General features: G+C 42.5%; 1 protein-coding gene across 1 annotated transcript in view; it reads left to right on the top strand.

Annotated features, from left to right (window-relative positions):
* MYRIP (myosin VIIA and Rab interacting protein) overlaps window positions 1–26,701 on the top strand; it is a 419,901-nt gene that overhangs the window by 179,193 nt on the left and 214,007 nt on the right. The window contains exon 3 of the mRNA XM_083188579.1: window positions 18,421–18,642. Coding sequence (XP_083044705.1) covers window positions 18,421–18,642 — 222 coding nt within the window. The remainder of the gene's footprint in view (window positions 1–18,420; window positions 18,643–26,701) is intronic.

The following is a 26,701-nucleotide window of genomic DNA, read 5'->3' as shown; positions in this document are numbered from 1 at the left end:
CGAATTAGATGGGTTATAGGATTAAAGTTGGGTTATAGGAACGAGGCTTGGTTATAGGAATGAGGTTTGTTTATAGGTATGAGGATGGGTTATAGGAATGAGTAAATGCTATAGGAATCAGTCATTATAGGAATAATGTTGGGTTATAGGAATGAGGTTGAGTTATAGGAATGAGTATGGGCTATAGGTATGAGTTTTGATCATAGGAATACATTTGGTTTATAGGAATGAGTTTGGATTATAGGAATGAGGTTGGGTTATCGGTATGAGTAAAGGTTATTGGAATGAGTTTGAGTTATAGCTATGAGTAAAAGTGTTTTGGAATGGGTTTGTATTTTTTTATGGAATGAGTTTGGGATATATAGGAATGAGTTTGGATTATAGAAATTAGTAAAGTTTATAGGAATGAGTTAAATATATTGATATGAGATTTGGTTATTGGAATGAGTGTTGGTTAAAAGAAATTAGTTTGGGTTAATAGTTATGAGTTTTGGTTAATAGTAATGAGTTTAGAATCTTAAATATCTCAGAGCAATGAATTAGGTACTGTACTTGGTAAATATCTTGTAATTGGCTTTAAATATAGTTTAATAAAATTAACTGACAGAGCGCACTGTATTGATCACCAATTATTTATTAAAATAATGAATATTAAATTTAATAAGCACATATAATTAATAGTTATATTTAAAACAATTTAAACACATTTAACATATGCTGTAATTTGGCCGTTATTAGTGAACTCCCGAGCATGTAAATATAGTCCATAATTGATTGTAAATTGAGAGGGAAATGAAATCATGAATATATTCCTGAATTCTCTTACCACTCGGCTGGTAGATGGTCAAACCTAAAACCTTGCGGGGAACAGGGGTAGACGGTGTACAATGATGAAATATGATAACGGTGAGTAATGATGAAGCATGAGATGAAGCTGTTTTTTTCGGGATAACCTTGTCCAAACAGATGCTGCTGCAAAGTCACTCACTGTGTTCCATAGAGTGAAAAACGGACTGGCTTTGATGATGGTCACCTTAGCGGGATAGAGAGGAGGCGGTGCAGTCAGAGTTGTTCACCATCGATCACTACCACCGGCGTGGCGCTGTTGTAGTGACCGCTCTACTCGGGAGTTACTATGATCCAGCCGCTGTAGATGGAGGGGGGGGGGGTGGTATGCCAAAGTGATTGGTATCGGTCTCTCTGACCGGTGTGATGCAGTTGTGATGAGCGCCGGCGCCGGGAGTGACCGGAATCTCGCCGCAAACTCTCTCCTGCTCTCCTCCAATTCACCTGCAGGAGATGGTAAAGTCCGTATGGGCAAGGGGTGCAGCAGTGGAGTTTGTAGAATAAATGTCAGAGGGATCAGTAGCAAAGGGCAAAGTTTCAGACAGTATTACCAATCTTTACGCGTTTCTCCGTCCTAGTGTCTGATGGTTTCCTCAGAAGATAAGGGAATAGTGTCGGCTTGCTCAGTTAAAAAGGTGGATTCACCAATCATTGTGAAGCATAAATCAAAGCACACCTGTATTACTAGCACACCTTTCAAAATGGTGATTGAAACAAAACACTAAAGATTCTGTTCATTAACTTCACAATTACTTTTCTCAGCTGGGTATAAATAAAACAACAATTGTTTTACATTCTATTTAAATGTAAATATATCTATTTAAATATAGTTTAAGACTGTTTAAGTTGTTGACATTGAAAACTGCAATGGATGAAATTTAATGTACATTGTTGTCACCATTAATCCATCTTGAATGTTTGGGCCTTTCGCTGTTCCAGATTACTTTGGAGCAAAATTAACTGGTAAACTAGCCTCTAGAGAAGGTGATTTTGATTATTGATGGTTTTAGGTATAGTGTTTTCTCCAAAACCTGGGTCTACAAAGTATTGTTTGATATACCTACAGTCCCTAATTATAAATTGTATATTTTGCCTACATAGGTATTAGTATTTACTCAGCTGTTAAGTCTAGATGGTTGTGCATCATTCATATGATACTGTAGGTGATATTTCTATTTAATGGCCTGGGAAATGTAATATTCTAGGAGAATTTAGGGTATTTAATTCAGTGCATCGAAATTTACACAAGTTTTTTTTGGAGTGGCAAAATAAATGCATTTAGAAAACCATAGATACTTTGTACATGACCCAGCCATTGTTGAAGTGAACAAAATGAATTACTGTCCCTTGAAACTAGGCCAGTATTGAATTCCGGATATACATTATAGGGCATTTTCTCCATAGACAGTCCAAAGAGTAATTGACTGGTGCAGTCAGATTTCAACAGCACATATCATATATTTTACAGATCCCAGAACATAACTGTTCTGGGATCTGTAAAATATATGACATGCGCTGTTGAGCATATTAGACCATAAGTACATTCCATGTATTAGCATTTTGTATACTTTGGATCTCTAATACTTGCCTATAAAAGGTTTTATGTACTGTGCCAGTAGAATAGGCAAAAAGCATCAAATATACTATAACAATGATACCCAAATGTATATTTATTAAACAGATAACAGCTCTGTTTATGGAGAAAAATTGCTATAAATGGAGAATTCAATTTTAGCAATGGCATTACCCCTATTGGTAATAGGATTTGCCGGATGTTGCCAATGGTAGCTTTCTCATACTAAGAATGGAGAATGTTAGATTACATGAATCCCAGCAGTTCAAACACATATATCACAAGTTAGACTGGGTCAGTAAAGCGCTTACCTTTACCATCTCCGGCCATTATGACCAGGGCGGCTAAATATTGCTCAGTAGCCTCTGTAGTATAGAGTGGTAAATTGTGATGATAGGCATTTTTATATGGGATGCGGTAGATCACAGGTCTTCAACCTGTGGCCCTCCAGATGTTGTGGAACTACATATCCCAGCATGCCCTGAGGGTTTTTGGCATACTCTTATAGGAAAAAATGTGGCAATGCATGTTGGAACATGTAGTTTCACAACATCTGGAGGGCCACAGGTTGAAGACCCATGCGGTAGATAGTAATAAGGTCGACCACTATTTGACGATAGAACATAGGTTGACACATGAAAAAGGTCAACATACATTAGGTTGACATGGTGAAAAGGTCAACACAAAAAATAGGATGACATCGCAAAGGTCAACCTGAAAAGGGTTGACATGAGTTTTTCACGTTTTTTTCATTCTTTACTATACAAGTTACATTATAACAGTGCCTGAAGCATGGCGAGCAAAGCCGTATATATGGTGTCCATTTCGACACAAAAAAAGAGAAAAACTCATGTCGACCTTATTCATGTTGACCTTTTGCTTGTGTCTACATATTGGCCATGTCAACCTAAGGTATGTCAACCTTTTTCATGTGTCTACCTATGGCTGTCGACCTATTGACTGTAGACCTTATTACTGTCGACCCTGTCACCCATACCCTTTTATTTTGCTCTAATGTAAACAAATAGACACCTAGGTGTGTCTGCAGACAAAAAGGCTCTTCATTGTAAAATGCCGGCATAGGGTATTTTCACAATGCAGTAAGTAAGAAGCATTTGAAAGTAATACAAGCTGATGCGTGTTCTTCACTGCACAAGTCACATCTCTTTTCTAAACAAAACCAGTAGAGGTCATTCTTTGTAAAGGCAAGAACCCTGAGGAGAGTGTGAAGCAATTTGTTTAAGCTTCATTTGGTACAAGGAAAAACAGAACGGGCAAATAATTGCTTCTAGTCTTATCTAATAACATGCAATATACAGTATGTACACGCTGAAGCTTATACGGAAGGGAATTTGACTTCCCTGTGTCCTCTTGCTATACTTGGCTTGCTGACTGAAAGCATGGCCGCCATGACAAAATACAGGTAATATACAGAGTTTGGAGACATGGATGCACCCAGTTGTGAACACTGGGCACCCTCTTCTGATACTGTGACACTTCCCAAGAGATTGCGGTGAACCCATCTTGGGGATGTGGCTGTGACTCCTACAAGCCCAAGCCAACCACATTCTCCTGGTACCCCTGACCATTAGCAAATGCAGGATTTCTTGATGAGTATTTTGAAATGCAATCCACAATCTCCCGCGTTGCAGGAATTTGGAACAAGACAGGAGTCTGAGGTAGTGGTAGAAAAAACTATAGTAGTACTGACCAGTGAACATATATGTGCACATTAGACTTTTTTAGGCACTAGATAGTGTATGGAATAAAGTATTAATAATTAACACTATAAATGGTTTATATTATATACTTTATCAAACATACTTTATTTAACTAATATAAAGAACATACAGTAAGTTCTCATTAAAAGGTTAAACATCCCATAATAAATAAATAATAAATAAATACACAAACATAACAGAATCAGTTGATATCATACAGGACTGCAATTTCTAAGCACACATTGTCCCACCTCATGGTAAAATGCCCGTCTCTCCTTATTGGTAGCTACTCTTTACTCCAGTGCACTGATTCGGTATCATCAATGGTCTATGACAGTGGTTCCCAAACTGCATCCTGGGGTGCCTTGGGACACTTGCGGGGGTGCTTTGGGTTAGTGGTCCAGATGTAATTCAAATTCATATTGGTCAGTATAGTAGGCAAAACCAGTGCTTGTAGCTTCCCATATAACATGTAGACAAACAGAAGTGAATCCTGTCCCTCACCACATAACTTTCCCTAAGGATGACATATAAACACAATTTACTTAATTTTATATTTTTATGGGGTGCTGTTAAAAAAATTCTGATACTCTAGAGTGCCGTGATTCAAAAAATGTTGGGAACCCCTGGTCTATGAACAATATTAACTACTTTTAGTCATGTTTTGAGACACAGCATATCTCCGCCCCTGGACACTGATTGGCCCAAAATTCACTGAACATTAAAGTAGGGATGACCGTCGGTGGGTGAAACCATTGATGGTTCCCTTACGAATGGTTGATTCAGAGCCGGCAGAAGCCGGTAAGTGGGGCAGGGTGGTTGCCAAGGCAGACAGGTGCTCCCCTTCCATATCTTCAGTGATTGAATCACTCATATCCACACACACAGCAAACTTGGTAGAAGAAGCTGCTACCCAGCCAATGCTGGCAATTTTCTTTTTCCTTCAGCCAGCACTGGTAATTTTGATTTTCATGTGCTCTGTCCCTTAAACTTCAAATTGTGGCGGAAGTTCTAGCAATGGTATTTTATGCTACTAGTTCTAAGGCCCATCTGCTGGACCGGCGAAAGTTTATGCTAATGCAATTCTTGTTCCACCTACCCTTCCCAACCACATTAGGGCAAAAGCTGCAGCAGCAGCCAGAGCAGGTCTCCAACTATCCACCTACCCAGCCACAACAGAGCAGAAGCTGCTGCAGCAGGTACAGCAAGTCTCCAACTATTCACCTTCCCTTCCAAACCACAGCAGGCAGAAGCTGCTGCAGCAGCCAGAGCAGTTCTCCAACTATCCACCTACCCTACCCAACCACAGCAGAGCAGAAACTGCTGCAGCAGGCACAGCAAATCTCCAACTATCCACCTACCCTTGCCAACCACAGCAAAGCAGGAGCTGTTGCAGCAGGTATAGAAGATCCCGAAAACCCTCAATAAATAATTAAACAATCAAGAGAAATAATAACTGACTGGGGATTGATGATACATGGATTTCACAGCGATATCTACAGTGTACTCTGCCATTGAGTTGCTCATTAATTTCAGTTTGTCAAAAGTTTTGTAAAGTGAAAATGTTTTTTATTTAATGTACCTTTATAGGCATTTAAGTTTCCACTTAAGGGAGTCTGTTTATTGTGTTGTATTAAGAAAGTCATAAGCTTTCCAATGACATATCACAATTCATGACACAACAGAAATAGCATGGACCCTTATGGGCTCATCCGATTAAACCCATCTTCCAACTTAGATGTCCCTTAACCCTTTCAAGTCTAATGTCTAGTGAGGCTCAACAGCCCTAGCTCTAGTAGCAGATCCAATGGTGAGCCACTTTAAAATAAGAACATTAACATCATTCAACATTCAATGTAGACCATTCTTGAATAAAAAAAATACAATTAATTTAAACATTTAAACCAGACTGTTTGAATTGCAAAAAAAATAAAAATTTGTCTGCAGAGGTTAGGATGATAACTTAGTGTGCAAACTTTGAAGAAGATTAGTTAAAGCGTTCGAGATAGGCTGGCTAATCCCGGGATCGGGATCGCCGGGATGCCGGGATTTGGCCGCTAAAATGCCAGGATTTTAATCCCGGGATTGGAGCTTTCAATCCCGGGATTTCGGGATTAGACTGCGCATGCACAGTCTAATGCCGGGCAGCGTCTGATCTGATGCTCAGACACTACCCGGCTACTCCAGTCCCGGGCAGTGCGGCTCTGTGCAGCGTGCCGACGTCAGAGGTCACGCTGCGCAGGCCACACAACAGCCGCCGCCTCGTTCTGCCCGCACTGACCTCTCGCCGCCTGCCTCCATGAGACTGCCCGCCCGCCTGCCTCCATGAGACCGCCCGCCTGCCTCCATGAGACCCCCCGGCCGCCTCCATGAGACCGCTTGCCCTCCCGCCAGCATTCCGCACTTCCCGGACCATCACCCGACGCCACCCGCCCAGACTCCATCCGAATTCCAGGATTGAAAAAATGCCCCGGGATTGGCATCCCTAGTTCAAGAGTTATCGCGGAACATCCATACATTCACTGTTAAAGGGTAATCTCCCCTCAAGTGCCTTCAGTCCTGTTGGAGAAAGTGTGCTATATAAATTAAACTTACTTACTTGCATACACACGCACAAACATCATTCGATTATACTAATGTAGATTGTTATCATTCGAATCTTTGTGATGTGAGCAGAAATCTGTCTAAACTACTGCCACAATGCTGTTTCCTGCCCTTAGCATGCACTTAGGCCCTTTTTCTGGTTCACTCGCAAAGGCAAATTCCTTCTCAAATGAGCAGAACCATGTGCACTGCAGGTGGGGCAGATGTAACATATGCAGAGACAATTAGGTTTGGGTGAGTTATCTTGTTTCTGTGCAGGGAAAATAGTGACTGCTTTATTTTTACACTGCAATATAGATTTCAATTTGAAGTAAAACCAGGGCCGGTGCTACCATTAGGCAGCTTTAGGCAGCTGCCTAGGGTACCGGGATCTGGGGGGGGGGGCACCAATCTGCTTATAAAATCAAGGATGTCTATGAGGATCCTTGTTGCAGGTGTCTGTTGTGGAACTTCTAAGAACTCTCCTCCGTACTTTCCTAAGAGGCATACTTCCCTTCTTTGCTGCCCCTCCTCTTTGTACTCTACTCTTGTACTTGTGGGTGGCAAAGGGGACCTTCAGGAAAAGCAGGGGACTTGCCCACATTCCCCAGGGGCTGGGTGGACCACCAGATTTTTTTGGAGCCTCTCTGCCTTTCTGGAATGTTAAGCAAGTAGGGGGTTGGAAAGTGGGTATTGGTGGCAGTATGGGGAGAGGGCTGAGTAGGTTGAAGTTTTGCCTAGGGTGCTGAGAAGCCTTACACTGGCCCTGAGTAAAACCACACCCAAATTCTAATTCTCTGTGCATAAGTTACATCTGCCCCACCTGCAGTGTGCACATGGTTTTGTCCATTTGAGAAGGAGTTTTCCTTTTACTGTAAGTCGGAGAATTTCGGGTTCTCACGACTAAACTTACGGTTTAAGTCATGGCATTCTCTGACTTAACAGTGCACTGAATTGAATACTGTAGCTCCAGAACCTCCTTCCAGAATCTGATAACATTTGGTAAATTAGGAATTAAAACTTGAATTTAAGTCACGATAAAGCTTTAGCGGATTTGATTCAGGACATTAAACAATATTCTGGCTAGCTAATGTCAGCAATACTTTATGAGTTATCAAATATTCGCACAGACACTTTAGTTCTGACATTGTGGAATGTGGCAGGGAATAGAGCAATGGTCAGCATGATGTTAAATTACCTTTCAGTGACAGATGACAGAACTTTGAATAGGTATTCATGAAATGGCACAATGATGTCCCTGGTTTCTGGGAGAAAGAGGATAAAATGCTGCTGTCATCCAATTCACACAGTTTTCAGATTAGGACAACCCATTAACTCAGTGTGATAAACAAGACCTTTATGTGACTGAAAAGGATAAAAGGTTTCAGTCAGCACAGCAAAATGGTTTTCAGTTTTACAATCTTCAAGCATGGTTCAGATTTGTACGTAGTGTCAATGCTAGTGGCTGGCGGACCCTGGGGCAGATGTATCATAGCAGCGCTTATCGCGCCGCTATGATACTTCCTGCTTCGCCTCATTAGCGAGGCGAAGCAGGAAGGGACATCGACAAGATGTATTAACATCTTGTCTGCCGAAGCGGGGGAGCGTTAACTCCCCCCTCCGGCGATGTCCCTTTCTGGAGATAGCGCATCAGTTAATACTGATGCGCTATCTCCTGTCCCCCGGCCGGCCGCACTGGGCATGTGCGGGATCTCGCTGTTCACGCGAGATCCCCAGCGCAGCCCAGACCTAACAGCAGGGACAGCGCTGTCCCTGCTGTTTAGATAGGGCTTCGCCAGCCTGATGCTGGCGAAGCCAAAGCAGGCTTCGTGCGGAACGGTCAGCGATGCTGACCGTTCATACATTCGGCCTGCTATCATTTTGATAGCAGCGCCGATATGGACAGGGGAGCATAGCGCCCCTGTCCATTACCGCATCCCGGCTCCTTCATACATGGGGGAGAAGCGGTATCAGTGCACATAACGTGCGCTGATACCCTTCTCCCCCATAACGACGGATCATACATCTGCCCCAATGTTCTCAGTCTGCGCATGCTGTAGTGCTGACTGCTCATGCACCACCATCTGCATGGGGGGACAGTGTCATTTTTGACATTGAGAACTGGTATTTCCCTCACCACAAGTCTCTGGATGGCTTATAGACTATGTCTAGGTCAACAGTTAATGAGTCGACATACAGTACATATGGTCGACGTGGTCAAGAGGATGACACAAGCAAAATGTCTTTAACTTATTTTTACTTTACCATCCACATGTATTCTGATTGGAAACTGAAACATGGCGAGCGAAGGAGAAACGGTACACTAATTGGGGGCCACGTGCCCTGGTGTTGTCATTGACACAAAATAGTGGGGAACACCCCACTAAAGGCCCATACACACTTGAAGATTTTCATTTCAAAAGACTTTGCCAAAATCTTTGATAGATATATCTTTCACCAAAGTAGTGCGTACACACTGAGCTATTGTCCCCAAAGAGCAAGAGATTTTCAGAAGGGCGAAAGACTTTGCTGACAATCTTTCATTATAAATGGGCTGGGTTTGGATTCCAAGGGTTCCGACGTGGCAGCCCTCTCCGCCTCCCCCCCCCCTGGAGCCATGCAGCGCCGGCCGCATCACCCGCAGCCCCTTCCCTCCCTCGGAGCGATACCCCGTGGAGCAACGCGGCACCCGCATCACACCCCCTTCCCCAATGGAGCGAGTAGTGCCGGAGCGCCCCCCCCCCGCCTGGGGCACTACCTGGCCATATAATTTTATATATATATATATATTATAATAAATATATATTATAATATATAATATATATATATATATATTATAATATATAATATATATATAATTATAATATATATTATAATATATATATATATATAATATATTATAATATATATATATATATATATTATAATATATATATTTATATTATAATATATATATATATATATATTTATATAATATTAATAACAATATTTGCTGCCTTTAAATTAATACATTGGTGGCAGTGGGCAGAAATATATAAACATTGGTGGTCAGTGTGTTTAGCTGGGCAGACAGCACTTCTGTGCTGTCTGCTCCGTGTTGTGCAGGGCGGGGGGCGGGGCCAGCCGGGTGTTTAACCTGGCCGGGGAGCAGCAGCAGCAGCAGCAGCCGGGCGGCCAGAGGGAGAGCGCAGGGTGCCGTGAGTATGACAGGCGAGGGGGCGGGGGGGGGCGAGGGGCAGTCCGCCGGGCTGAAAGTGGTTAATCTTTCAGCCCGGCAGCGTACACACATGGCGATGACGGATGAAAAACCATCCATCATCGCCTCATCTGCTGGTAAAACCAGCAGATGAACCACTTTCCTAGCGATGATGCCGGAGCGCGCATCATCGCTAGTGGGCAATCTCTGGGCCATACACACTAGGCGATTTTCAGCCGAAAATCGCTCAAAACGGCTGTTTTGAGCGATTTTCAGCTGAAAATCGTCAAGTGTGTATGTGCCTTTAGACTTTTCCTTGTGTTGACCTTTTCCATGTTGACCTTTTGCTTGTGTCAACCCTTTTCCAGAGTCGACCTTTTGGGGTCGATCTAGACATTATTGAATCTGGGCAGCATGGACGGTGTAATGGTTAGCATTATTGTCTCACAACACTGAGGTCATGGTTTGTTTCCCACCATGGCCCTAACTGTGGAGTTTGTATATTCTCTCCGTTTTGTGTAGGTTTCCTCCGGGTACTCCGGTTTCCTCCAACATTCCAAAAATATACTGGTAAGTTAATTAGTTCCCCCAGAAATAACCCTAGGATGCAGTGCCGGTGCAAGGAGCCGATGCGCCCCAGGCGGGAAGGGAGGTGGGCGCCCCGGGGGGTGGGGGGGGGGGGTGTAGGAAGAGAGAGAGAGGGACTGGAGCAGCGTCTCGCTCCGGGGGGGGGGGGGGGGGGGGGGAGGGAGCCACTCACCTGATCTGGGGGAAGGGGGGGCTGCTCCAAGTGGCCGCCCTCCAGCTAAGGCTGCCTAGTGGTGGCGCCGGCCCTGCTAGGATGTCTGTGTGTGCGTATGTGGTAGGGAATATAGGGGCAGATGTATTAAGCCTGGCGAAGAGATAAACTGGAGATAAAGTGGAGAAAAAGTGGAAGGAGATAAATCACCAGCCAATCAACTTCCAACTGTCATATTTCAAACACTGCTGATTGGCTGGTGCATTATCTCCTTCCACTTTTTCTCCAGTTTATCTCTTCGCCAGGCTTAATACATCTGCCCCATAGATTGTAAACTCCACTGGGGCAGGGACTGATGTGAATGTTCAAATATTCTCTGTAAATCGCTGCGGAATATGTGTGCACTATATAAAAAAACTGATCCTCTTCATAATAATAATAATAATAATAATATATTGCACCCATCATGGGCAGCGTTCCTGGAAATTGGGAGGGTGTGGCGCCCTTGTTTTGTGGGAGTGGCTGCATCGTTGACACAACTTCACTTGTCCCAGCAGCATGAACAAGTCCAGCCATCCTGAGTAAGGTGGCCAATGTACATGCAGATGATATGCTGCACTTTCCGACCCAACAGCAGATCACACAAGCATGCAGGAGGTGGCTGTTTACTCAAGACACCTCCTGCTTCTTTTGCATGTTTTTGTACAGCAGCTGTGTTCAAAGGCAAAGCTGCTTATAATGCTTCATCTAATTGTTTGCCAAAATTACATTCCTGGATGCTTTCATTTCATGGTCATGCGGAATTTGACGTCATCAAAAAAACATACACAGGGCTTTGGTAGAAAGAAGTCTAGTTGTACATACATATAAAAGGCTGTGCTGTGTAACGGGGAATCTAATGCAAAACGTTACCACTTCAGTAGGTGTTTTATTGATATCCACCTTCAGTTCATCCACAAAACACTGATCGCTGCACAGCAAATTCAGACAATATTGAGTTAAGGTGCCCATACACGCTGCAATCATTACAGTAGTACTCACAGGGATTGACTACCCCTGGACCCCAGCAGCTGCTCTTGGGGAGACACCTCATATAATAGGCGCCCTTTTTCTGTTCCTCCAAAAGGAACAGACATTGCTTTTACGCTGCAATCATTGCATGCGTTTTGGACTAAATGGCATCGCATGTGATTTGAGTGTGATTTGCGTGGGATGTGATCCGAAGCTAGTTCAAAAACCATGTGCAGCACATACTTTTTGAAGAGTGTGATGGGATGTGCGTGGGAGCACGCATCTTACCCGCAAATCACACCGTGTATGGGCACCTTTAGAAAACCACATAAAAGAGCAATCCCTCATTAGCATATCTGGCTCTACAAAGAGAATTGAAGCTTTTGGTGCTTTAACCTAGTGTATATTTTTGTTGCAATGCAGTTCTAAACGACTAGTAGCATTGTCTCCATCTGCTGGCCATGTTTGCAAACTGCAGACTGTGGACACATTTATGTTACACTGCTTTTTATTAAATAGGACGTTTACAGAGGGTGGGGGTGGGGGTGGGGGGGTTCTAAGCTGACAATAGAATATAGGACCTTATTCAGAGTTGATCGCTGATATGCGAATTCACAATCAGTTTGACTGTGCCGGAGTATGGATCGTATAGTGCAGGCGTGAGCCAAAATAGTGACAATATCTACAGTAATCCCAATCCCATCACAATTTCACGGACAGGAAGTCAGCGTTTGGGGGTGGTAATTGAACGTTTTCTGTGATTATCAGAAAAAACAGGTGCATGCCCAGGCATTTTAAGGGGGTTTTGTTAAGTCAGCTCCGGCTTCGATCAGACTAAGGGCCTGATTCTGGCAACTGCCCTGCGTTCGCACGGGGACCGATATTAGCGCTGTGTGCATGCCCATTTCTGTGCACCCACGGCAAACATGCTGGGTGTTCTGATGCTAATGCTGGCATGATGGAAATGCAGGGGGCGGGCAGCTGACATCACCGGATGTCAGCTGCACACCCGCGACCATCGAAAGATGTGGGCATTCTCCTGAGGCCTGCGAATGTGCTTGCGAATGGGTGGCACCAGCCAACCATTTGCAAGGCAGGGTTTGGTGGACTCGCAGGGCCATGAATTTGCAGCCTTGCTAATCAACCAGAATAACCCCCTAATTCTGTTGCAGAGTTGTTTAAAGGTCACACTTGCACAGACTGAAGAAATCATTTGATGGTGAGCGAATTGCGTACGGATGTGCGACAGGTTACCGGATTGCAATATTTTCACAATTCACTCACAGATTGTCACAAGGCGGGTTTTCTCTCTGCCCGGGTGGCTATCTAGTAGCAGGCATCGATCAGGCCCATAGTCTGCAAAATAATGTCTGTACGCTTTTACATGAGGAGCACCAAAACTTGTAGTTTGTTCAGGGCTTCAGGGACATGAGTCAGAGAAGGTGATTATCCAAGCACAAGTTTAAGAGCCATAGCAGGATTACAGCAGCCAGTGGGGGATAGATATAAAGGCACTTTACATGTTGGAGCACACTGTTTAATTAAACAATACAAGCGATCACTTGTATACTCACCTGTGTGTTTTGATTTTATTTTCCTTCCAATTTGCACTTTACAATTCAGACTTTTTCCTCATTTTAACTTTCCCTCATCTTACACCACTTATTGGTGGTTCCCTAAAGTGTGGATGTAGATAGAAGCTACATATTTAAATGAGACATTTCTATCTTTGTGGTGTCTATGCCTTATATCTAGGGCTACCAAACTTTAGAAAATAAATAAATACAGGGATTTTTTGTTGTACACCCTATGCAGAATGTGTGCAAATTGGATGGTTAAGGTATCAAACAGTAATAGGTCACCGCCAAATGATCAACACGGACTGTGTCGACAAGCAAAAGGTTGCCATAGAAAAACGGATTGACATGAAAACGTTGACAGGAGTTTTTATGTTTTTTGGTGTCATTTTGTAGATTTCAGCACATGGACCCCTAAATTAGTTTACTCCTTCGCTTGCCATGCTTTGGGCAAGGAGCCACGCTATGTTACTAATGTGCCTGGCACACTTTCCCATTCAGAGCCCACGTAGATGGTGAAGTATGAAAAAGTAGAGAAAAAAAAAACAATAAAAAACAACCTCATGTCGACCGTTTCATGTGTCAACCTTGTCAATGTCAACCAGAGGTGATGCGGTCACTAGGTCTACAAGCATTAGGTCGACAGTTACTTTGATGTGTTGACAGTCAATAAGTCGACACATAAAATAGGTTGACATAGTCATTAGGATGACACAAGCATTAGGTCAACATGGAAAAGGTCGACATATGTTTTTTTTTAGTTTTCAAAAGGTGGTTTTTCATACTTTACTATCCATGTGGGCATAGAGAGAGAGAATATAATAGTGTGCGGAAGCACCATGCCTGAAGCATTGCGAGGCAACCTGCCCGAAGCATGGCAAGCAAAGTGAGCCATGCCAGGAGAAGTTGTACTCTTATACGATGTCCATGTCGAATTGAGTCGACATAGACACCCTAAAAAACATGAAAAACTCAAGTCGACCTTTTTCATGTCGTCCTTTTTTATGTCAACCTAATGCTTGTGTCGACCTAATGGCCATGTCTACCTAAATCATTTCGACCTATTTCAAGTTCTATCCACCCTATGGACCCATACCCCCACCATATGGGCTTATATTCAATGCCGTGGGCGAGCGGTGACTGCGAGCAGGACTTTTTGCTCGCAGTCACCGCTCACCCTGTCAGTATTCAACTGACACCCCTCATTCACAAATTCCCCCTCGCTCCGTTTTTTGAGCGAGGGGGAATTTGCGAATGTGCCTCCAAAAGCTGTGAGAATCGAGGCTAATTACAGCGAGTTTGCTGCACTAGCCGCGGCTCTCGCAGTTTAGGGGAATCCTCGCAGTTCTGTGACGGCGAGGATTCCCCCAGAACGTTGCATAGTGCGAGCGGCTGGCTCGGGGGTTAAACTGCGAGGATCACTGGTTTTCTGTGATCCTCGCAGTTTAACCCCCTCGCCGGCCGCTCGCACCGGCATTGAATACTGGCCATGGTGTCCACCTATTGACTCGACCTAGGTACTATCGACCGGACATTACACTGGTTAATGACTTTTTATAAACATTTTGTTGACATGTGGTGTGGTGTGAGCAGTAACTTTATCACATCTTGGAGTGTAGGCACAAATGGTTCTCCAGATAGTGATTTCCACAATGCAGTACAGGACAGCTTTATAGCATAGATGACAGCATACTGTTAGCCACAGCTCACCAACAGCTGGAGAGACACAGGTCATCTAATCTCACTGAGATAATACCTAAATCCACTCCTACAATGTGCTCAAACAGCAGTATAGCCAGACTACTATTTTCCTATAAAATGATATTATTAAAATTGTTCAAATGGAAAATGGCATTTGCGGTATCATTAACAGTTGGAATTGTTTATGTGCTGTGACTGAAACAGTGAAGTCTTAGTTGTTTCAATACTTTGAAATGAGTTATAACCAATTAATTGTAATTGTCCGTGTCAATGTAAAACAATTTTGACAAAAGCAAATAGTAGCCTGATGCTGTGGAATGCACCATTAAGCAGTCAGTTAGTATAACTAGTTGGGAGTGGATGTTTCTGTGAAACGATTGGAATAATTATCATGCGAGTGATGCTGCGACTACGCATATGCTTGTTGTGATGTCACAGATGCTTTAACCCACAAATTGCTGACAAGGCTCATAACACTTTGCTATATGGATTGCTCATTTATTAGCTCGCTTGCGGTTGATGGATGCTGAGAGCGCTGTGCGATTCCTCCCAGAGAATCTCATTAGAGTTGTGAGTTATTCTGCAATCTCGGCCTGCTATCATTCTCATGCTGGGTTTGTCAGTTTTGTTCCATGGACAGTGGAGAATGTGCATGCAGAGGAACTGAGTGAGTGCAATATCACATCCATTGTCCTCTAGGTTCTGAGTGATTTACATTGTGTGGGAAAGTACATTGACAAAACCCAGCTTTTGGTATTTGTATTGTTTTCTATTTAGAAAGTGATTTACTGTAATATGGTCTTTTTGAGCATGAAGGATTATTTGCAGTATTTTGTTGTGTGGAAAAATATGTCAATCAACAAGCTGCATATAGCTAAAACATTTGCTGGGACTAAAGCCACAGTGTATGAGGACACATCTGCATGTATGCAAAAATATTTAATTTATGCAAGGATGTAAGTTTACCATACACTAGTGAGATGTATCGCAGCAGTGTATGGTCATCCGACCCCCCCCCCCCCCTTTAAACCACCCAAAACCTTCCCTGGCAGCAGGATCGCATGCAATACATTGCATGTGGTCCGTTGACATTTGATGTATTGCATTTGACCCTGTTCCCCACTGCCTGGAGAGGGTCGAAGTCGGAGGTCAGACCTACAGTACATGCAGGTCCGACCTCCGTTTCCAGTCTGATGCCAATGAGACCGCGTATCTGATCCAATAGGATGTCAAACACATCGATTTGGGCCAATATCTGATGGATTGGGTCAATATCTGATGGATTGGGTCAAATAAGCCCAAATCAGACTAGTGCATGGGAACTATAAGAGTTTATAAAATACGTACCAATTATGACATATATGACATTGTACAGACCAAACCGCTAAGCTTCAGTTCTTCTGTTAGTAAGGGACTGTGAGCAAATTTCAGACAGAACATGTTTGTTGGTAGTAGATCAATCAACGGCAGTCTCTATTGAATGTGGCATGGATGAACATTGAACTTGACCCTTCTGAGCATTCTTTCCTGATTTCCTGATTTCACCCAAATCCAATGCATCAAGCCTAGAAATGTGGAGCATGTGTTTTTGATCCGCACATGACCACGCATCCGATCGGATCAAGAAACACATGCGATTTGCCTGTTTTCTCACGATTTCTGGGCTGGATGCATCAGAATCTCAAGTGCTACATGTAAGATCTGTCAGATCGCACAGTCTCCGGCAATACTTGCTGGGATCGCAATCCTGAAATTGTGTTTGTAGATCCCAGAAGGCTAAAGAGGGATTGGCTGGCCATACACTACAAACGAGAAGTCGGAATAGTGTATGACCACCTTTGGGATTACTGAGATGTCCAATGTGTACACTGTTCCCAATGGTAATCTAGTGCCGTGTCTTCAGACACATGCAGGTGATCTGAGAAGTCCTCGGTTGGCGCATCATTTCAAAAGATGACACGTAAATCATTTACAGTACATAACTTCTCAGATCCGCTACTATGGAAGACATAGCACCGATCTCTCCCACATCCACTTCTGAATCAACCCCATTGTTAAACTGATCTGAATGTATGCATGAAACTTTAGTGTATAGTAAACAAGTAGCATTTAACATCTGAATATTGCAAATGCCCAAGCATTTAATACAACACAATCTTTTCCTATAATTTTGTCCACCTGTCTTTTTAAAATTCAGTAAACTCTAAGGGGGCTATTCAGTTAAGTCACTTTATTAAATTGTGGCCATTTTCTCCTATTGTTGACTACTTTTTCACCCATGCCTTTTCCCCTTTTTTTTCGCCACATAGTCATGGTTGAAAACTGACCCAAAACTGGGGGCGAAAATGCCCACAATTTGTGGGGAAAAAAACACATGGATCGTGCAAATGGCTTTTGCCCATGCCAAAATTTTCACCCCGGTGAAAAATCAGCACAGGCATTAAATCAGGTGAATCCAATTTGTCCTAAAAATAAAGAAAAAAATTCTGTCAATAATTGAATACCCCCCATAGGGGTAACATTTTTAAAGCTTCTAAAAATGACAAGTGTGTCTATTAATTCTCGATGTGGAAAAGATCCCATATACTAGATAAAAATAATTTTTTTATTTTATTTGAAGCAGGTAGACAGCATACAGGTTTGACAGCTTGGCAATTCACAGGTTACAGCATAGCAGGTTTTCTAGCTGGCAAAACACAGGCTTTACAACACTCAAGAGGTCACTGGCGTAGTCCCCCTCACCCCAAGCCTATGGGCTATTTCACACGCTCCGTACCCTGCCGGATGCCGAAATCCTGCACCTTACCTCTCAACATGGCCCTCTCCAGGAGGGGCACAATGCTCTGCTCCTGGATTTCCCTGGTAATGTATGATTGCCATTATCTGTGTTGAACAGGTTTATTGATTACCAAGGTGTTTCAACACAGGTGATGGCAATCATACATTAAGAGGGAAGTCCAGGAGCAGAGCATTGTGTCCCTCCTGGAGAGGGTCATGTTGGGAAGTATGCTGCACGGCCAGGAAGCTGTGCCGCTCACAGTACTTTACTTCCCTGAAAGCAAACCACAGGTGTTGTGATTAACCAAACAATGATTCACATCAGATCTTAAGAAAAACCTGGACTGGAGCTAATCAGTCCCTGATGCTGTTGCCCTAAACCCTGATCCTGCTGTTCGAAATTAACTTCATGTGGAATTATGCTTTTCGTGCCACATCTACAGCATCATAGAAAATTATAGAATCTGATTTGTTACTATGTCACCTCTTTTCAGTTTTAGACACTTTAGCAAATTTACCCCTTTTTGTCCAATGAGCCATCATAAAATATCATTAAGAACTGTACAATAATAGTGTCCTTTTGGTTTTATTTGCTATATTCAGTTTTTAATTTATGAAAAGACAAATATAAAATCTTATTGGGATGTTTTAGTGTGTCCAGTAAGTTGAAAGACTCTTTCCTTTTATATTTCCAGTGAATTAAAGCAGAAGCTGGATGAAGAAGGCAACAAGTGTTCAATTTTGTCAAAGCAGCAGAAGTTTAACGAGCATTGCTGCATCAGGTGCTGCTCTCCTTTCACCTTTCTCATCAACTCAAAGCGCCAGTGTCTGGACTGTAAGTTTAACATCTGCAAGAACTGCAGCTCCTACCAAAAGAAAGACAAGGCCTGGATCTGCAATGTCTGCCAGCAGACAAGGTGAGTTTCTTTTTGACATACTACTGTTTCTTTCATGCTTCTTTATGGGCAACCCTTTCATAGTTATAGTGATGGTCATCCCCAAGAATATGTAGTGTTTGAATTGTAGTGCCACAAAATGAATCATACAAGAACCACATGAACGAATCTTGTGTGATCTTTTGCAGTGGTATCAAACAGGTTTCTCGCCTTACAAATCACTTGTTGGCACTATGGCCTTGATCTGCGATTTTATCAATTGAAATACAAAGTCATAAATATGCCACAAAGAAAATGAACTACATAAGAACCGCTGCAATATCAAGTGATTAACCAAAAATGTTTCAACATTTTTATATATTTTACGTAAACATTTATTTATTAAAAAAAATAGCATAAAACTGATTTTATATTAAAATGTTTCATAATACATCTTGTTTTCATAATACATCTTGAAAGGTGAACACAACTAAAAGCATGATAAATGTATTAATATTCAGAGCAGCAGAGTTGTAATTATAAAGTTTAAGTGCTTACATGAATTACATGTGTGTAATTTCACAAAAAAAACCTTGCAAAGCTTATTGGGCAGTAAAAGCTGTGTAATTCTGAAGCCTGAACGAGTAGCAGTAAGTAATATGGGTACGTCCTCATCTTTGCGGCCACTGTTTACGCTACGGAACTTACGTACTGTATGGTGAGCCGCGAAGGGTTATTTTCGGTGAGCCACCCTTCTGTGTCCATGCCACCATCTATTATCTTTAGTAAAGTTGTGGCGAGCGAAGTGGAGCGTAGCGAGCCACTGAGCCCGAAGCGTGGCGAGCAAAGCATGGCGAGCTCATGAGTGGACAGCAGCACCATTGTCCCCTCGCGGGCTCACTTCACTCGCCACGCTTCGGGCTCGGTGGCGAGCTCCGCTCCCCTTTGCTCGCCACAACTTTATTAAAGGTAATAGATAGTGGTGTGGACACAGGAGGGTGGCGTGAACCCAAGGTGGTGGTATGGACCCAGAGTGGTGGTGCGCACAGATTCCTGACCTGTCCCTCGATGAAAATCCTTACATAGTGGTTAAGTAGCAGCTAACGTAACTGGCGTAGCTGTGGCCACAAAAATGAGAAAGTACCGTAATATGCTTCAGGTGGTTTATAGTTACTGTATGGTGAGCCGCGAGGGTTATTTTCGGTGAGCCACCCTTCTGTGTCCACGCCACCATCTATTATCTTTAGTAAAGTTGTGGTGAGCGAAGTGGAGCGTAGCGAGCCACTGAGCCCGAAGCGTGGCGAGCAAAGCATGGCGAGCTCATGAGTGGACAGCAGCACCATTGTCCCCTAGCGGGCTCACTTCACTCGCCACGCTTCGGGCTCGGTGGCGAGCTCGGCTCCCCTTTGCTCGCCACAACTTTATTAAAGGTAATAGATAGTGGTGTGGACACAGGAGGGTGGCGTGGACCCAAGGTGGTGGTATGGACCCAGAGTGGTGGTGCGCACAGATTCCTGACCTGTCCCTCGCCGAAAATCCTTACATAGTGGTTAAGTAGCAGCTAACGTAACTGGCGTAGCTGTGGCCACAAAAATGAGAAAGTACCGTAATATGCTTCAGGTGGTTTATAGTTACATTAGTAGCAATTTAATACATAGGTTAAGTGGGGTACAATGCATTCTGGTCCAGCCATGTTTACAGGAGAACTAACTGCAGGTATATTGGGCATTTCAAATGTTGTGCCTAATTCAAACTTGATCGTAAAGCACTTTGTTTTCTCAAATGGACAAAAACCGTGTTGCACTGCAGGTGAGACTAATGTAACATACGCAGATATAGTTAGATTTGGATGGGTTGTGTTCAAACTGATATCTAAATTGTAGTGTAAAGAAACAACAGGCAGTATTTACCCTGCACAGAAACAAAATACTGTAACTCCCCCAAATCTGACGCTCTCTTCACATGTTACATCTGCCCCACCTGCACTGCAGCACTGCAAGTTAGATTTCAGTTTGAAAACACCCCACCCAAATCTAACTCACTGCGCATGTTACATTTGTCCCACCTGGAATGCATTATCGTTTTGCCGATTGAGAGAAAAAAGGTGCATCGCTATCAGGTCTGAATTAGGCCCATTGTTTTCATTTTAAAATACATGTAAATAACTAGTGAGTATTGTTCCAAAATTATCAGATTAGAATCTGCTTTTGTTTATTCGTTTATTTTAAAGTGATTCAGTGTTTTCAGCTGTGTCTTTTAATGGCCTCTGCATCCTGTTCTGTTCCTTTGTACATCTACATCTTTGTTCCATTCTGATAAAATGTCAGCATCTTGCAGTTTTCCGTCACAGCACTTCCATATCCCGTGGGATAGTTTAGGGTTTGCTTCTGCGCATAAATCACAGAGACAGAGTGCTTTAGGTAGCTGACTGACATTGCGCTATAAATATCTATTGCACCATGGAAACAAGAGGAGGGTAATGACAGACGGATGCTACAGTAGTGGTGTTGTCACAAGTCCTTGTGAGATGGGTACTGGTTTCTGTTTTAGCAGTTTGATGTTACATAGCTTATGTGTAGAAGGTGACCAATTCTATCAATATGTCATTCTGCTTGTGTTGCGCAGTAATAGTGAAATATTATATACAGCGAGTTTATCAGATAACAGTACACAAATAGCTTGAAAGTAAATGGCCAATTCTGTCCAAACTTGATTTCCCATTCATGTCTTGGTGAACCTGTAGGCTCGGAAATTGCAAGGTCATTTTTTCTGCTTTCTTTAGTTTTCAGACAATCAAAAGCGGACAATACAGTATACTGGGTTAGGCTAGAATATACAGGTAGTAGATTTGTCACTCTTTGTACTTTTCTGTGCAAAAGTTCTAAGTGCCCAGGCTAACTTTTATGTTGCTAACTTATAGGACCCCATAAATAGTATAAATTAGCCCCAGTCAGCCATACCTTATACAAAAAAGTGCCAAGTAAATATCACTGTAATTTATATTGTTGTTCAAGCAATTTTAATAACTACTTATTGCTTAACTAGGAACAAGAGATGCAATTCAATCGATAAACTGTTTTGGTTTCATGTGTAAAATAACAAAGGTTAATTGGATGAAACCACCATTCTGTTTTTATTTGATTTAAATGAATTTCATTCTTACAGATTTTGCATGCTGTTGGGTCTCATTAGCTGAGACATTTAACACTCGTACATAGAGATCCAAATAACTACAGGAGCAGTCCTCACCCAATGTACCATAGAGTGATCAACAGGAAAAAGTAGCATATTTATTGAATTGCGGTTTCACCAGAAACTAACTCTTGCATGTGTACGGTCCAATGAATGCTAAATTACATTTATCATAAATGACAGTTATCAATCTGGTGCTAGCCCTGTTTTATCCACAGTACTTTTCTACCTACAGTATGTGAAAACAATCAGTGGTTTAGAGCCTAAAGCTTTGAATAAGGACAGTGGTACCACAGTTCAATCTCTTTCTCTTCAATTAGCAGCATAAAGTTATTTTTCTCTGGGTTCTGTCATCAAACATCCTGATAGTTCTTAGTTGTCATGCAAGAAAATAAAGGTTCGATAATTGGCATGCCTCACTTCCAGTCTGCCTCAGTCACAGATTAGTGGAAGCCTCAGGCTTACTCACATTTGCACAGACAGTAAAATTCTTCAAATGCCCATGAATTGCATATGGATTTGCAAGTGAATGCCGATTAGCGATCCATTGGCAAATTTCTTGCAATTTTGCAAAGAGCAGTTACTCTTCCTGCCTGGGTGGTGGCTTACTTATCACAGTACAGTACAAATTCTCACATTAGCAATCAACTCTGAATCAGGCCCATATGCCTCACCTATAGAAGCACTGAGTAAGAGTACTAGTCCCTTTTTGAGTTCGATACTGCTCCTGACTAAACCATCCTTTAGTGGCAGGATCCTTCTATAGATAAAGGCAGGGCCATTTCTAGAGTCCGACATGCCGTGCAACAGCATGGGGCGCCGCACCTGACACCAAGTGACTGCATGGCTTGTCCATTGCGCTGATTGCCACTGCTATAGCCACCACCGAGCCCGGACGCCAACAAGGCGCTCACATCTGCTGGCTATTCTCTGTTGCCAGGAGCTCCCCTCCACCAGCTCCCGACGGAGGGGAGCTCCTAGCATCCAGGATCCTCAGCTACTGTACTTTGTTTTTGTTTGTTTTTTACTCTAAGCGGTGGATGCGCAGTGCGCCAGTAGCCCCCCGGAGCTGGGCAACGAGCATGTAAACCATTTCCCCCCCCGGGAGATGAAATCCCGCCAGGGCAATGAGCATGTAATCACCCCATGGCAACAAGCAGAAAATTCCCCGTGGCAACGAGCATGTAACTCCTGGCAACTACCATGTAGGTAAGTGGCACTTATGTGACATAATGTATATGGTGTGTGGCATAATGTGTAATGGGCATCACAGTGTGGAGTATAATGTGTAACAGGCATTAAGCTGTGGGGCATAATGTACAATGGACATCACGATGGGGGGTATAATGTGTAATGGACATTAAAGTGTGAGGCGTAATGGGTAATGGCCATCATGGTGTGTGGCAGAATTCTATGTTTTAATAATATGAGTTTAAAATAAAGCTTATCCAAAGGGATACCACTGATGCTGGTGTGTAATACATTTTAAATTATGCAAAATGTGAGTTTAATGAATGAATAAACCTGTACCCTTATTAATATCTTACGTTGTTGCACTACTGTTATGTCATATAATTTTGAGCATAAAGGCCCTCATTTTTTTTTTTTTTTCATATACGGTTTTATTGAGAAGTCAAAAAACAAATACATCCATATACAGGATCAAGCATGTAAAATACAAAAAATGGTTCAAAATAGGACTTAAAGTTGTTACATAGCAATGGGCATATCCAATGGAGGAAATTGTATGGTTGCGTTGGTTGCAATGTATATATAAAGTGACTTCTCTGTTTTTATTTTATTGCAAAGGTGATCAACATATAGGAACATGGCATATAAACCAATATTTTAGAATCCTTGGGGACAGTTTCCCAAGGTGAGAAGAAGTTGAAAGGGATAGTGGTAAAAGAAAGGAGAGAAAGAATAGAGATAGGAAAGGGGGGGGGGGGGGGGGAGGAGCCTATCGTGTTATATTGTCATCACAACAAAGGCGGTAGGGGGTAGAAGGTGTGGAAGATCCAAGTAGCCTGTATTTCTCTAGTGCCACTAAATCAATGTAACAAATTTGTGATTAAGATATAGTACGTAGCAGACACCAGGTTGTATTTTCAAAGTAAATAACAACAGATCAATCAGGCGCGATAATTAGCTAATAGCTCCACCATTCAAAATATATATATAATTATGCTAGAATGTATTATGAGAAATATAAATTGTGGCTGCTCCCAAGTGCAATTCTGGAAATTGCTTGGCAGAGATAGGAAAAACTTGTTACACTTAATATCCGTTAACTGAAAATACAAATGTATTGGTATATACATATATATGAATGAAAAGAGAGCGCCACACACCTGGACAAATTTAGAATAATAAACAGTTTTTTTTATCAGGAGCTAATTATGCTGTACTGAATTATATTTTATGTTTATTGATTTTTATACAAGTAAATCACAGTAAAACTGTTTATTATTCTAAAATTTTCCAGGTGTGTGGCGCTATCTTTTCATCCATATATATATATATATACCAATACATTTGTATTTTTTTAGTTAACGGATATTAAGTATAAAAAGTTTTTCCCTATCTTGTATTTTCAAAGACCTGCATGATATCATCAGACTTTGACTTTAGCATGTATTCTAAGTAAATACCCCAACATTTATAAAATGTTTTTACTTCAGTTTTTATATCTGATGTAGCTAAACGTCTGTCAAATAGAGAATGGAAAGAAGCTCTTGGGTAACAGTACTCAGTAATGGTGATTGCTTACATATCCATTTCTGTAAAAGCCCCTTCCTAGCGATAGTAATTCAAATTGTCAGGAATGGTATAAGAAGGGGGCGACTAGTCGAGTGAGACCATTTAGTGAAGTCTGCTAGAACAAACGGTTCCCATGTGAAAGGCATAAGGAGTCCCATGATTTGATTTACAAAAGCATGTAATTTAAGCCAGAACCTATGAATTCTTGGGCAATACCACACATTATGTGCAAATATGGCTGATTGAGTTTTGCACTTTTGGCACAAGCCGGTCTCCTCTGTCACCACATGTTTTATTTGTGCTTGTGAAAAATAGGCTCTATTTAAAAATGTTATAGGTACCTCTTGTAATTTTGCAGATCTAAGGTATTTCAGGGATGCAGGCATTAGGTTTAAAAGGTGTTCAGTTCGATCAAAATCTGGAAAGTCATGGGTCCACGAGTCCCAGACCTTAGACCAAAACTTTCCAATATCATAGGGGAGAAAATCATCATAGATAAATCTTATCTTAAACTTGTGTATAGAGGCCAAAGTGAACAGCGATTTTAAGGGGTGATCAACAGTGTGTATATAACAGTGGTTGTAGAGAGTTTGCTAAAAGTCAGTGGCGTAACTATAGCACCGCAGCCTCCGCGGTCGTGGGGGCAATGTGCATATGGGGGCGCAGGGGGGGGGGGGCTGCGGTGCTATAGTAATCCCCCCACCCCCCATCCCCCGCATGCTTACCTGTCCGCGCGTCCTGGCTCCCCTCCTGGCTTCAATCAATGCTATGGAGACGGAACACGATAAAATGGCCGCCCCATAAAGCAGACTGTTCTCTGAAACTGTCTGCGGTATGGGGGCGGCCATTTTATCGTGGTCCATCTGCATAGAATTGATTGAAGCCAGGAGGGGAGCCGGGACGCGCGGACAGGTAAGCATGCGGCAATGGGGGGAGGGGGCACGGGGGGGCCGGCACGGGGGGCCGACCGGATGGACGGGCGGGTAGGGCGCCCCCCCATTAACTGCGGGGGGCGCCCCAAACAAAGCTACGCCGCTGCTAAAAGTGTTGTGTCTGGAGTGAAGATATAAGTATAATTGGGAATGTGGGAGGTCGTATTTAGTAATGAGTTGTTGGAAAGTGTATATAGCGCCTCCTGGATCAAATATGTCCCTGATAGCCGCAATACCCTTTACCTTTCAGGTATTGTAGTGTGCAATATAAAGAGAGGGTGGGAAGTCCGGGTTGCCCCAGAGTGGGAGAAACTTTGATACCGAGGGGTCTGAGTTCATGCTTTTATTAATGCATAGCCATGCTTTATCGGTATCTTGAAACAGGGCATTCATTAAAAAGCATTTAGGGATTTTCTATTGGGGTGAGTGTAAGAGGGCTGCAGGGGAGTATGGTGAGAAGAGTTCTTCCTTTAGCAGTAAATTAGTAAAGCGGTTTGAACGTAAGCACCAGTCGGAGATATAGCGAAAGGCTGCAGCTTTGGAGAATGTTGAGATGTTGGGCAGGCCTAAGCAGCCCTTATTCTTAGGATGGATTAACCTTTGTTTCGATATTCTCGATTTTTTGCCCTTCCATAGAAATTTTATAAAGGCTTTTGTGCATCTATTCTTATCTGACTTAGAAAAAGAGAAGGGAAGCATCTGGAGAGGGTATGCAAGTTGTGGGAATAAGATATTTTTAATCACTGTCAATTGGTCTAAAAGGGATAATGGTATTTTTTTCCAGTGTGACATATGTTGGGATATTTTATCTATGATTGGGGGAAAGTTAGCAGAGTATATTTTGTGGACAGATGGGGTTATGAAAATAACAAGATATTTAATTTGGTCAGGGTAATACAAAAGGAAGAGTTGATAATAGGACATTGTGACAGTTGATCAGGACATGTGAATGGGAGTACTTCTGATTTTTGCCAATTGATCTTATATCCTGCAAAGGAGCTAAATTTATTTATTTCTGTTAAGATAGCCGGAATTGATTGGGAGGGATTGGATATGAACAAAAACATATCATCAGCAAAGAGTGATAGCTTTAGTGACTATTTGCCAATAGAAATGCCAGAGAATTGAGTATTGAGATGTAGGGTGATTGCTATTCTAGATGAGGATGAAGCATAAGGAGATTGGAGAAGGTTAATAGTCAAGGGCAGGAAGCCAAA

Source organism: Crinia signifera, chromosome 5 (genome assembly GCF_055691185.1).
Source record: "Crinia signifera chromosome 5, ASM5569118v1, whole genome shotgun sequence".
Classification (NCBI taxonomy): Eukaryota; Metazoa; Chordata; class Amphibia; order Anura; family Myobatrachidae; genus Crinia; species Crinia signifera.
This window is presented reverse-complemented; position numbering and strand designations above follow the sequence as displayed.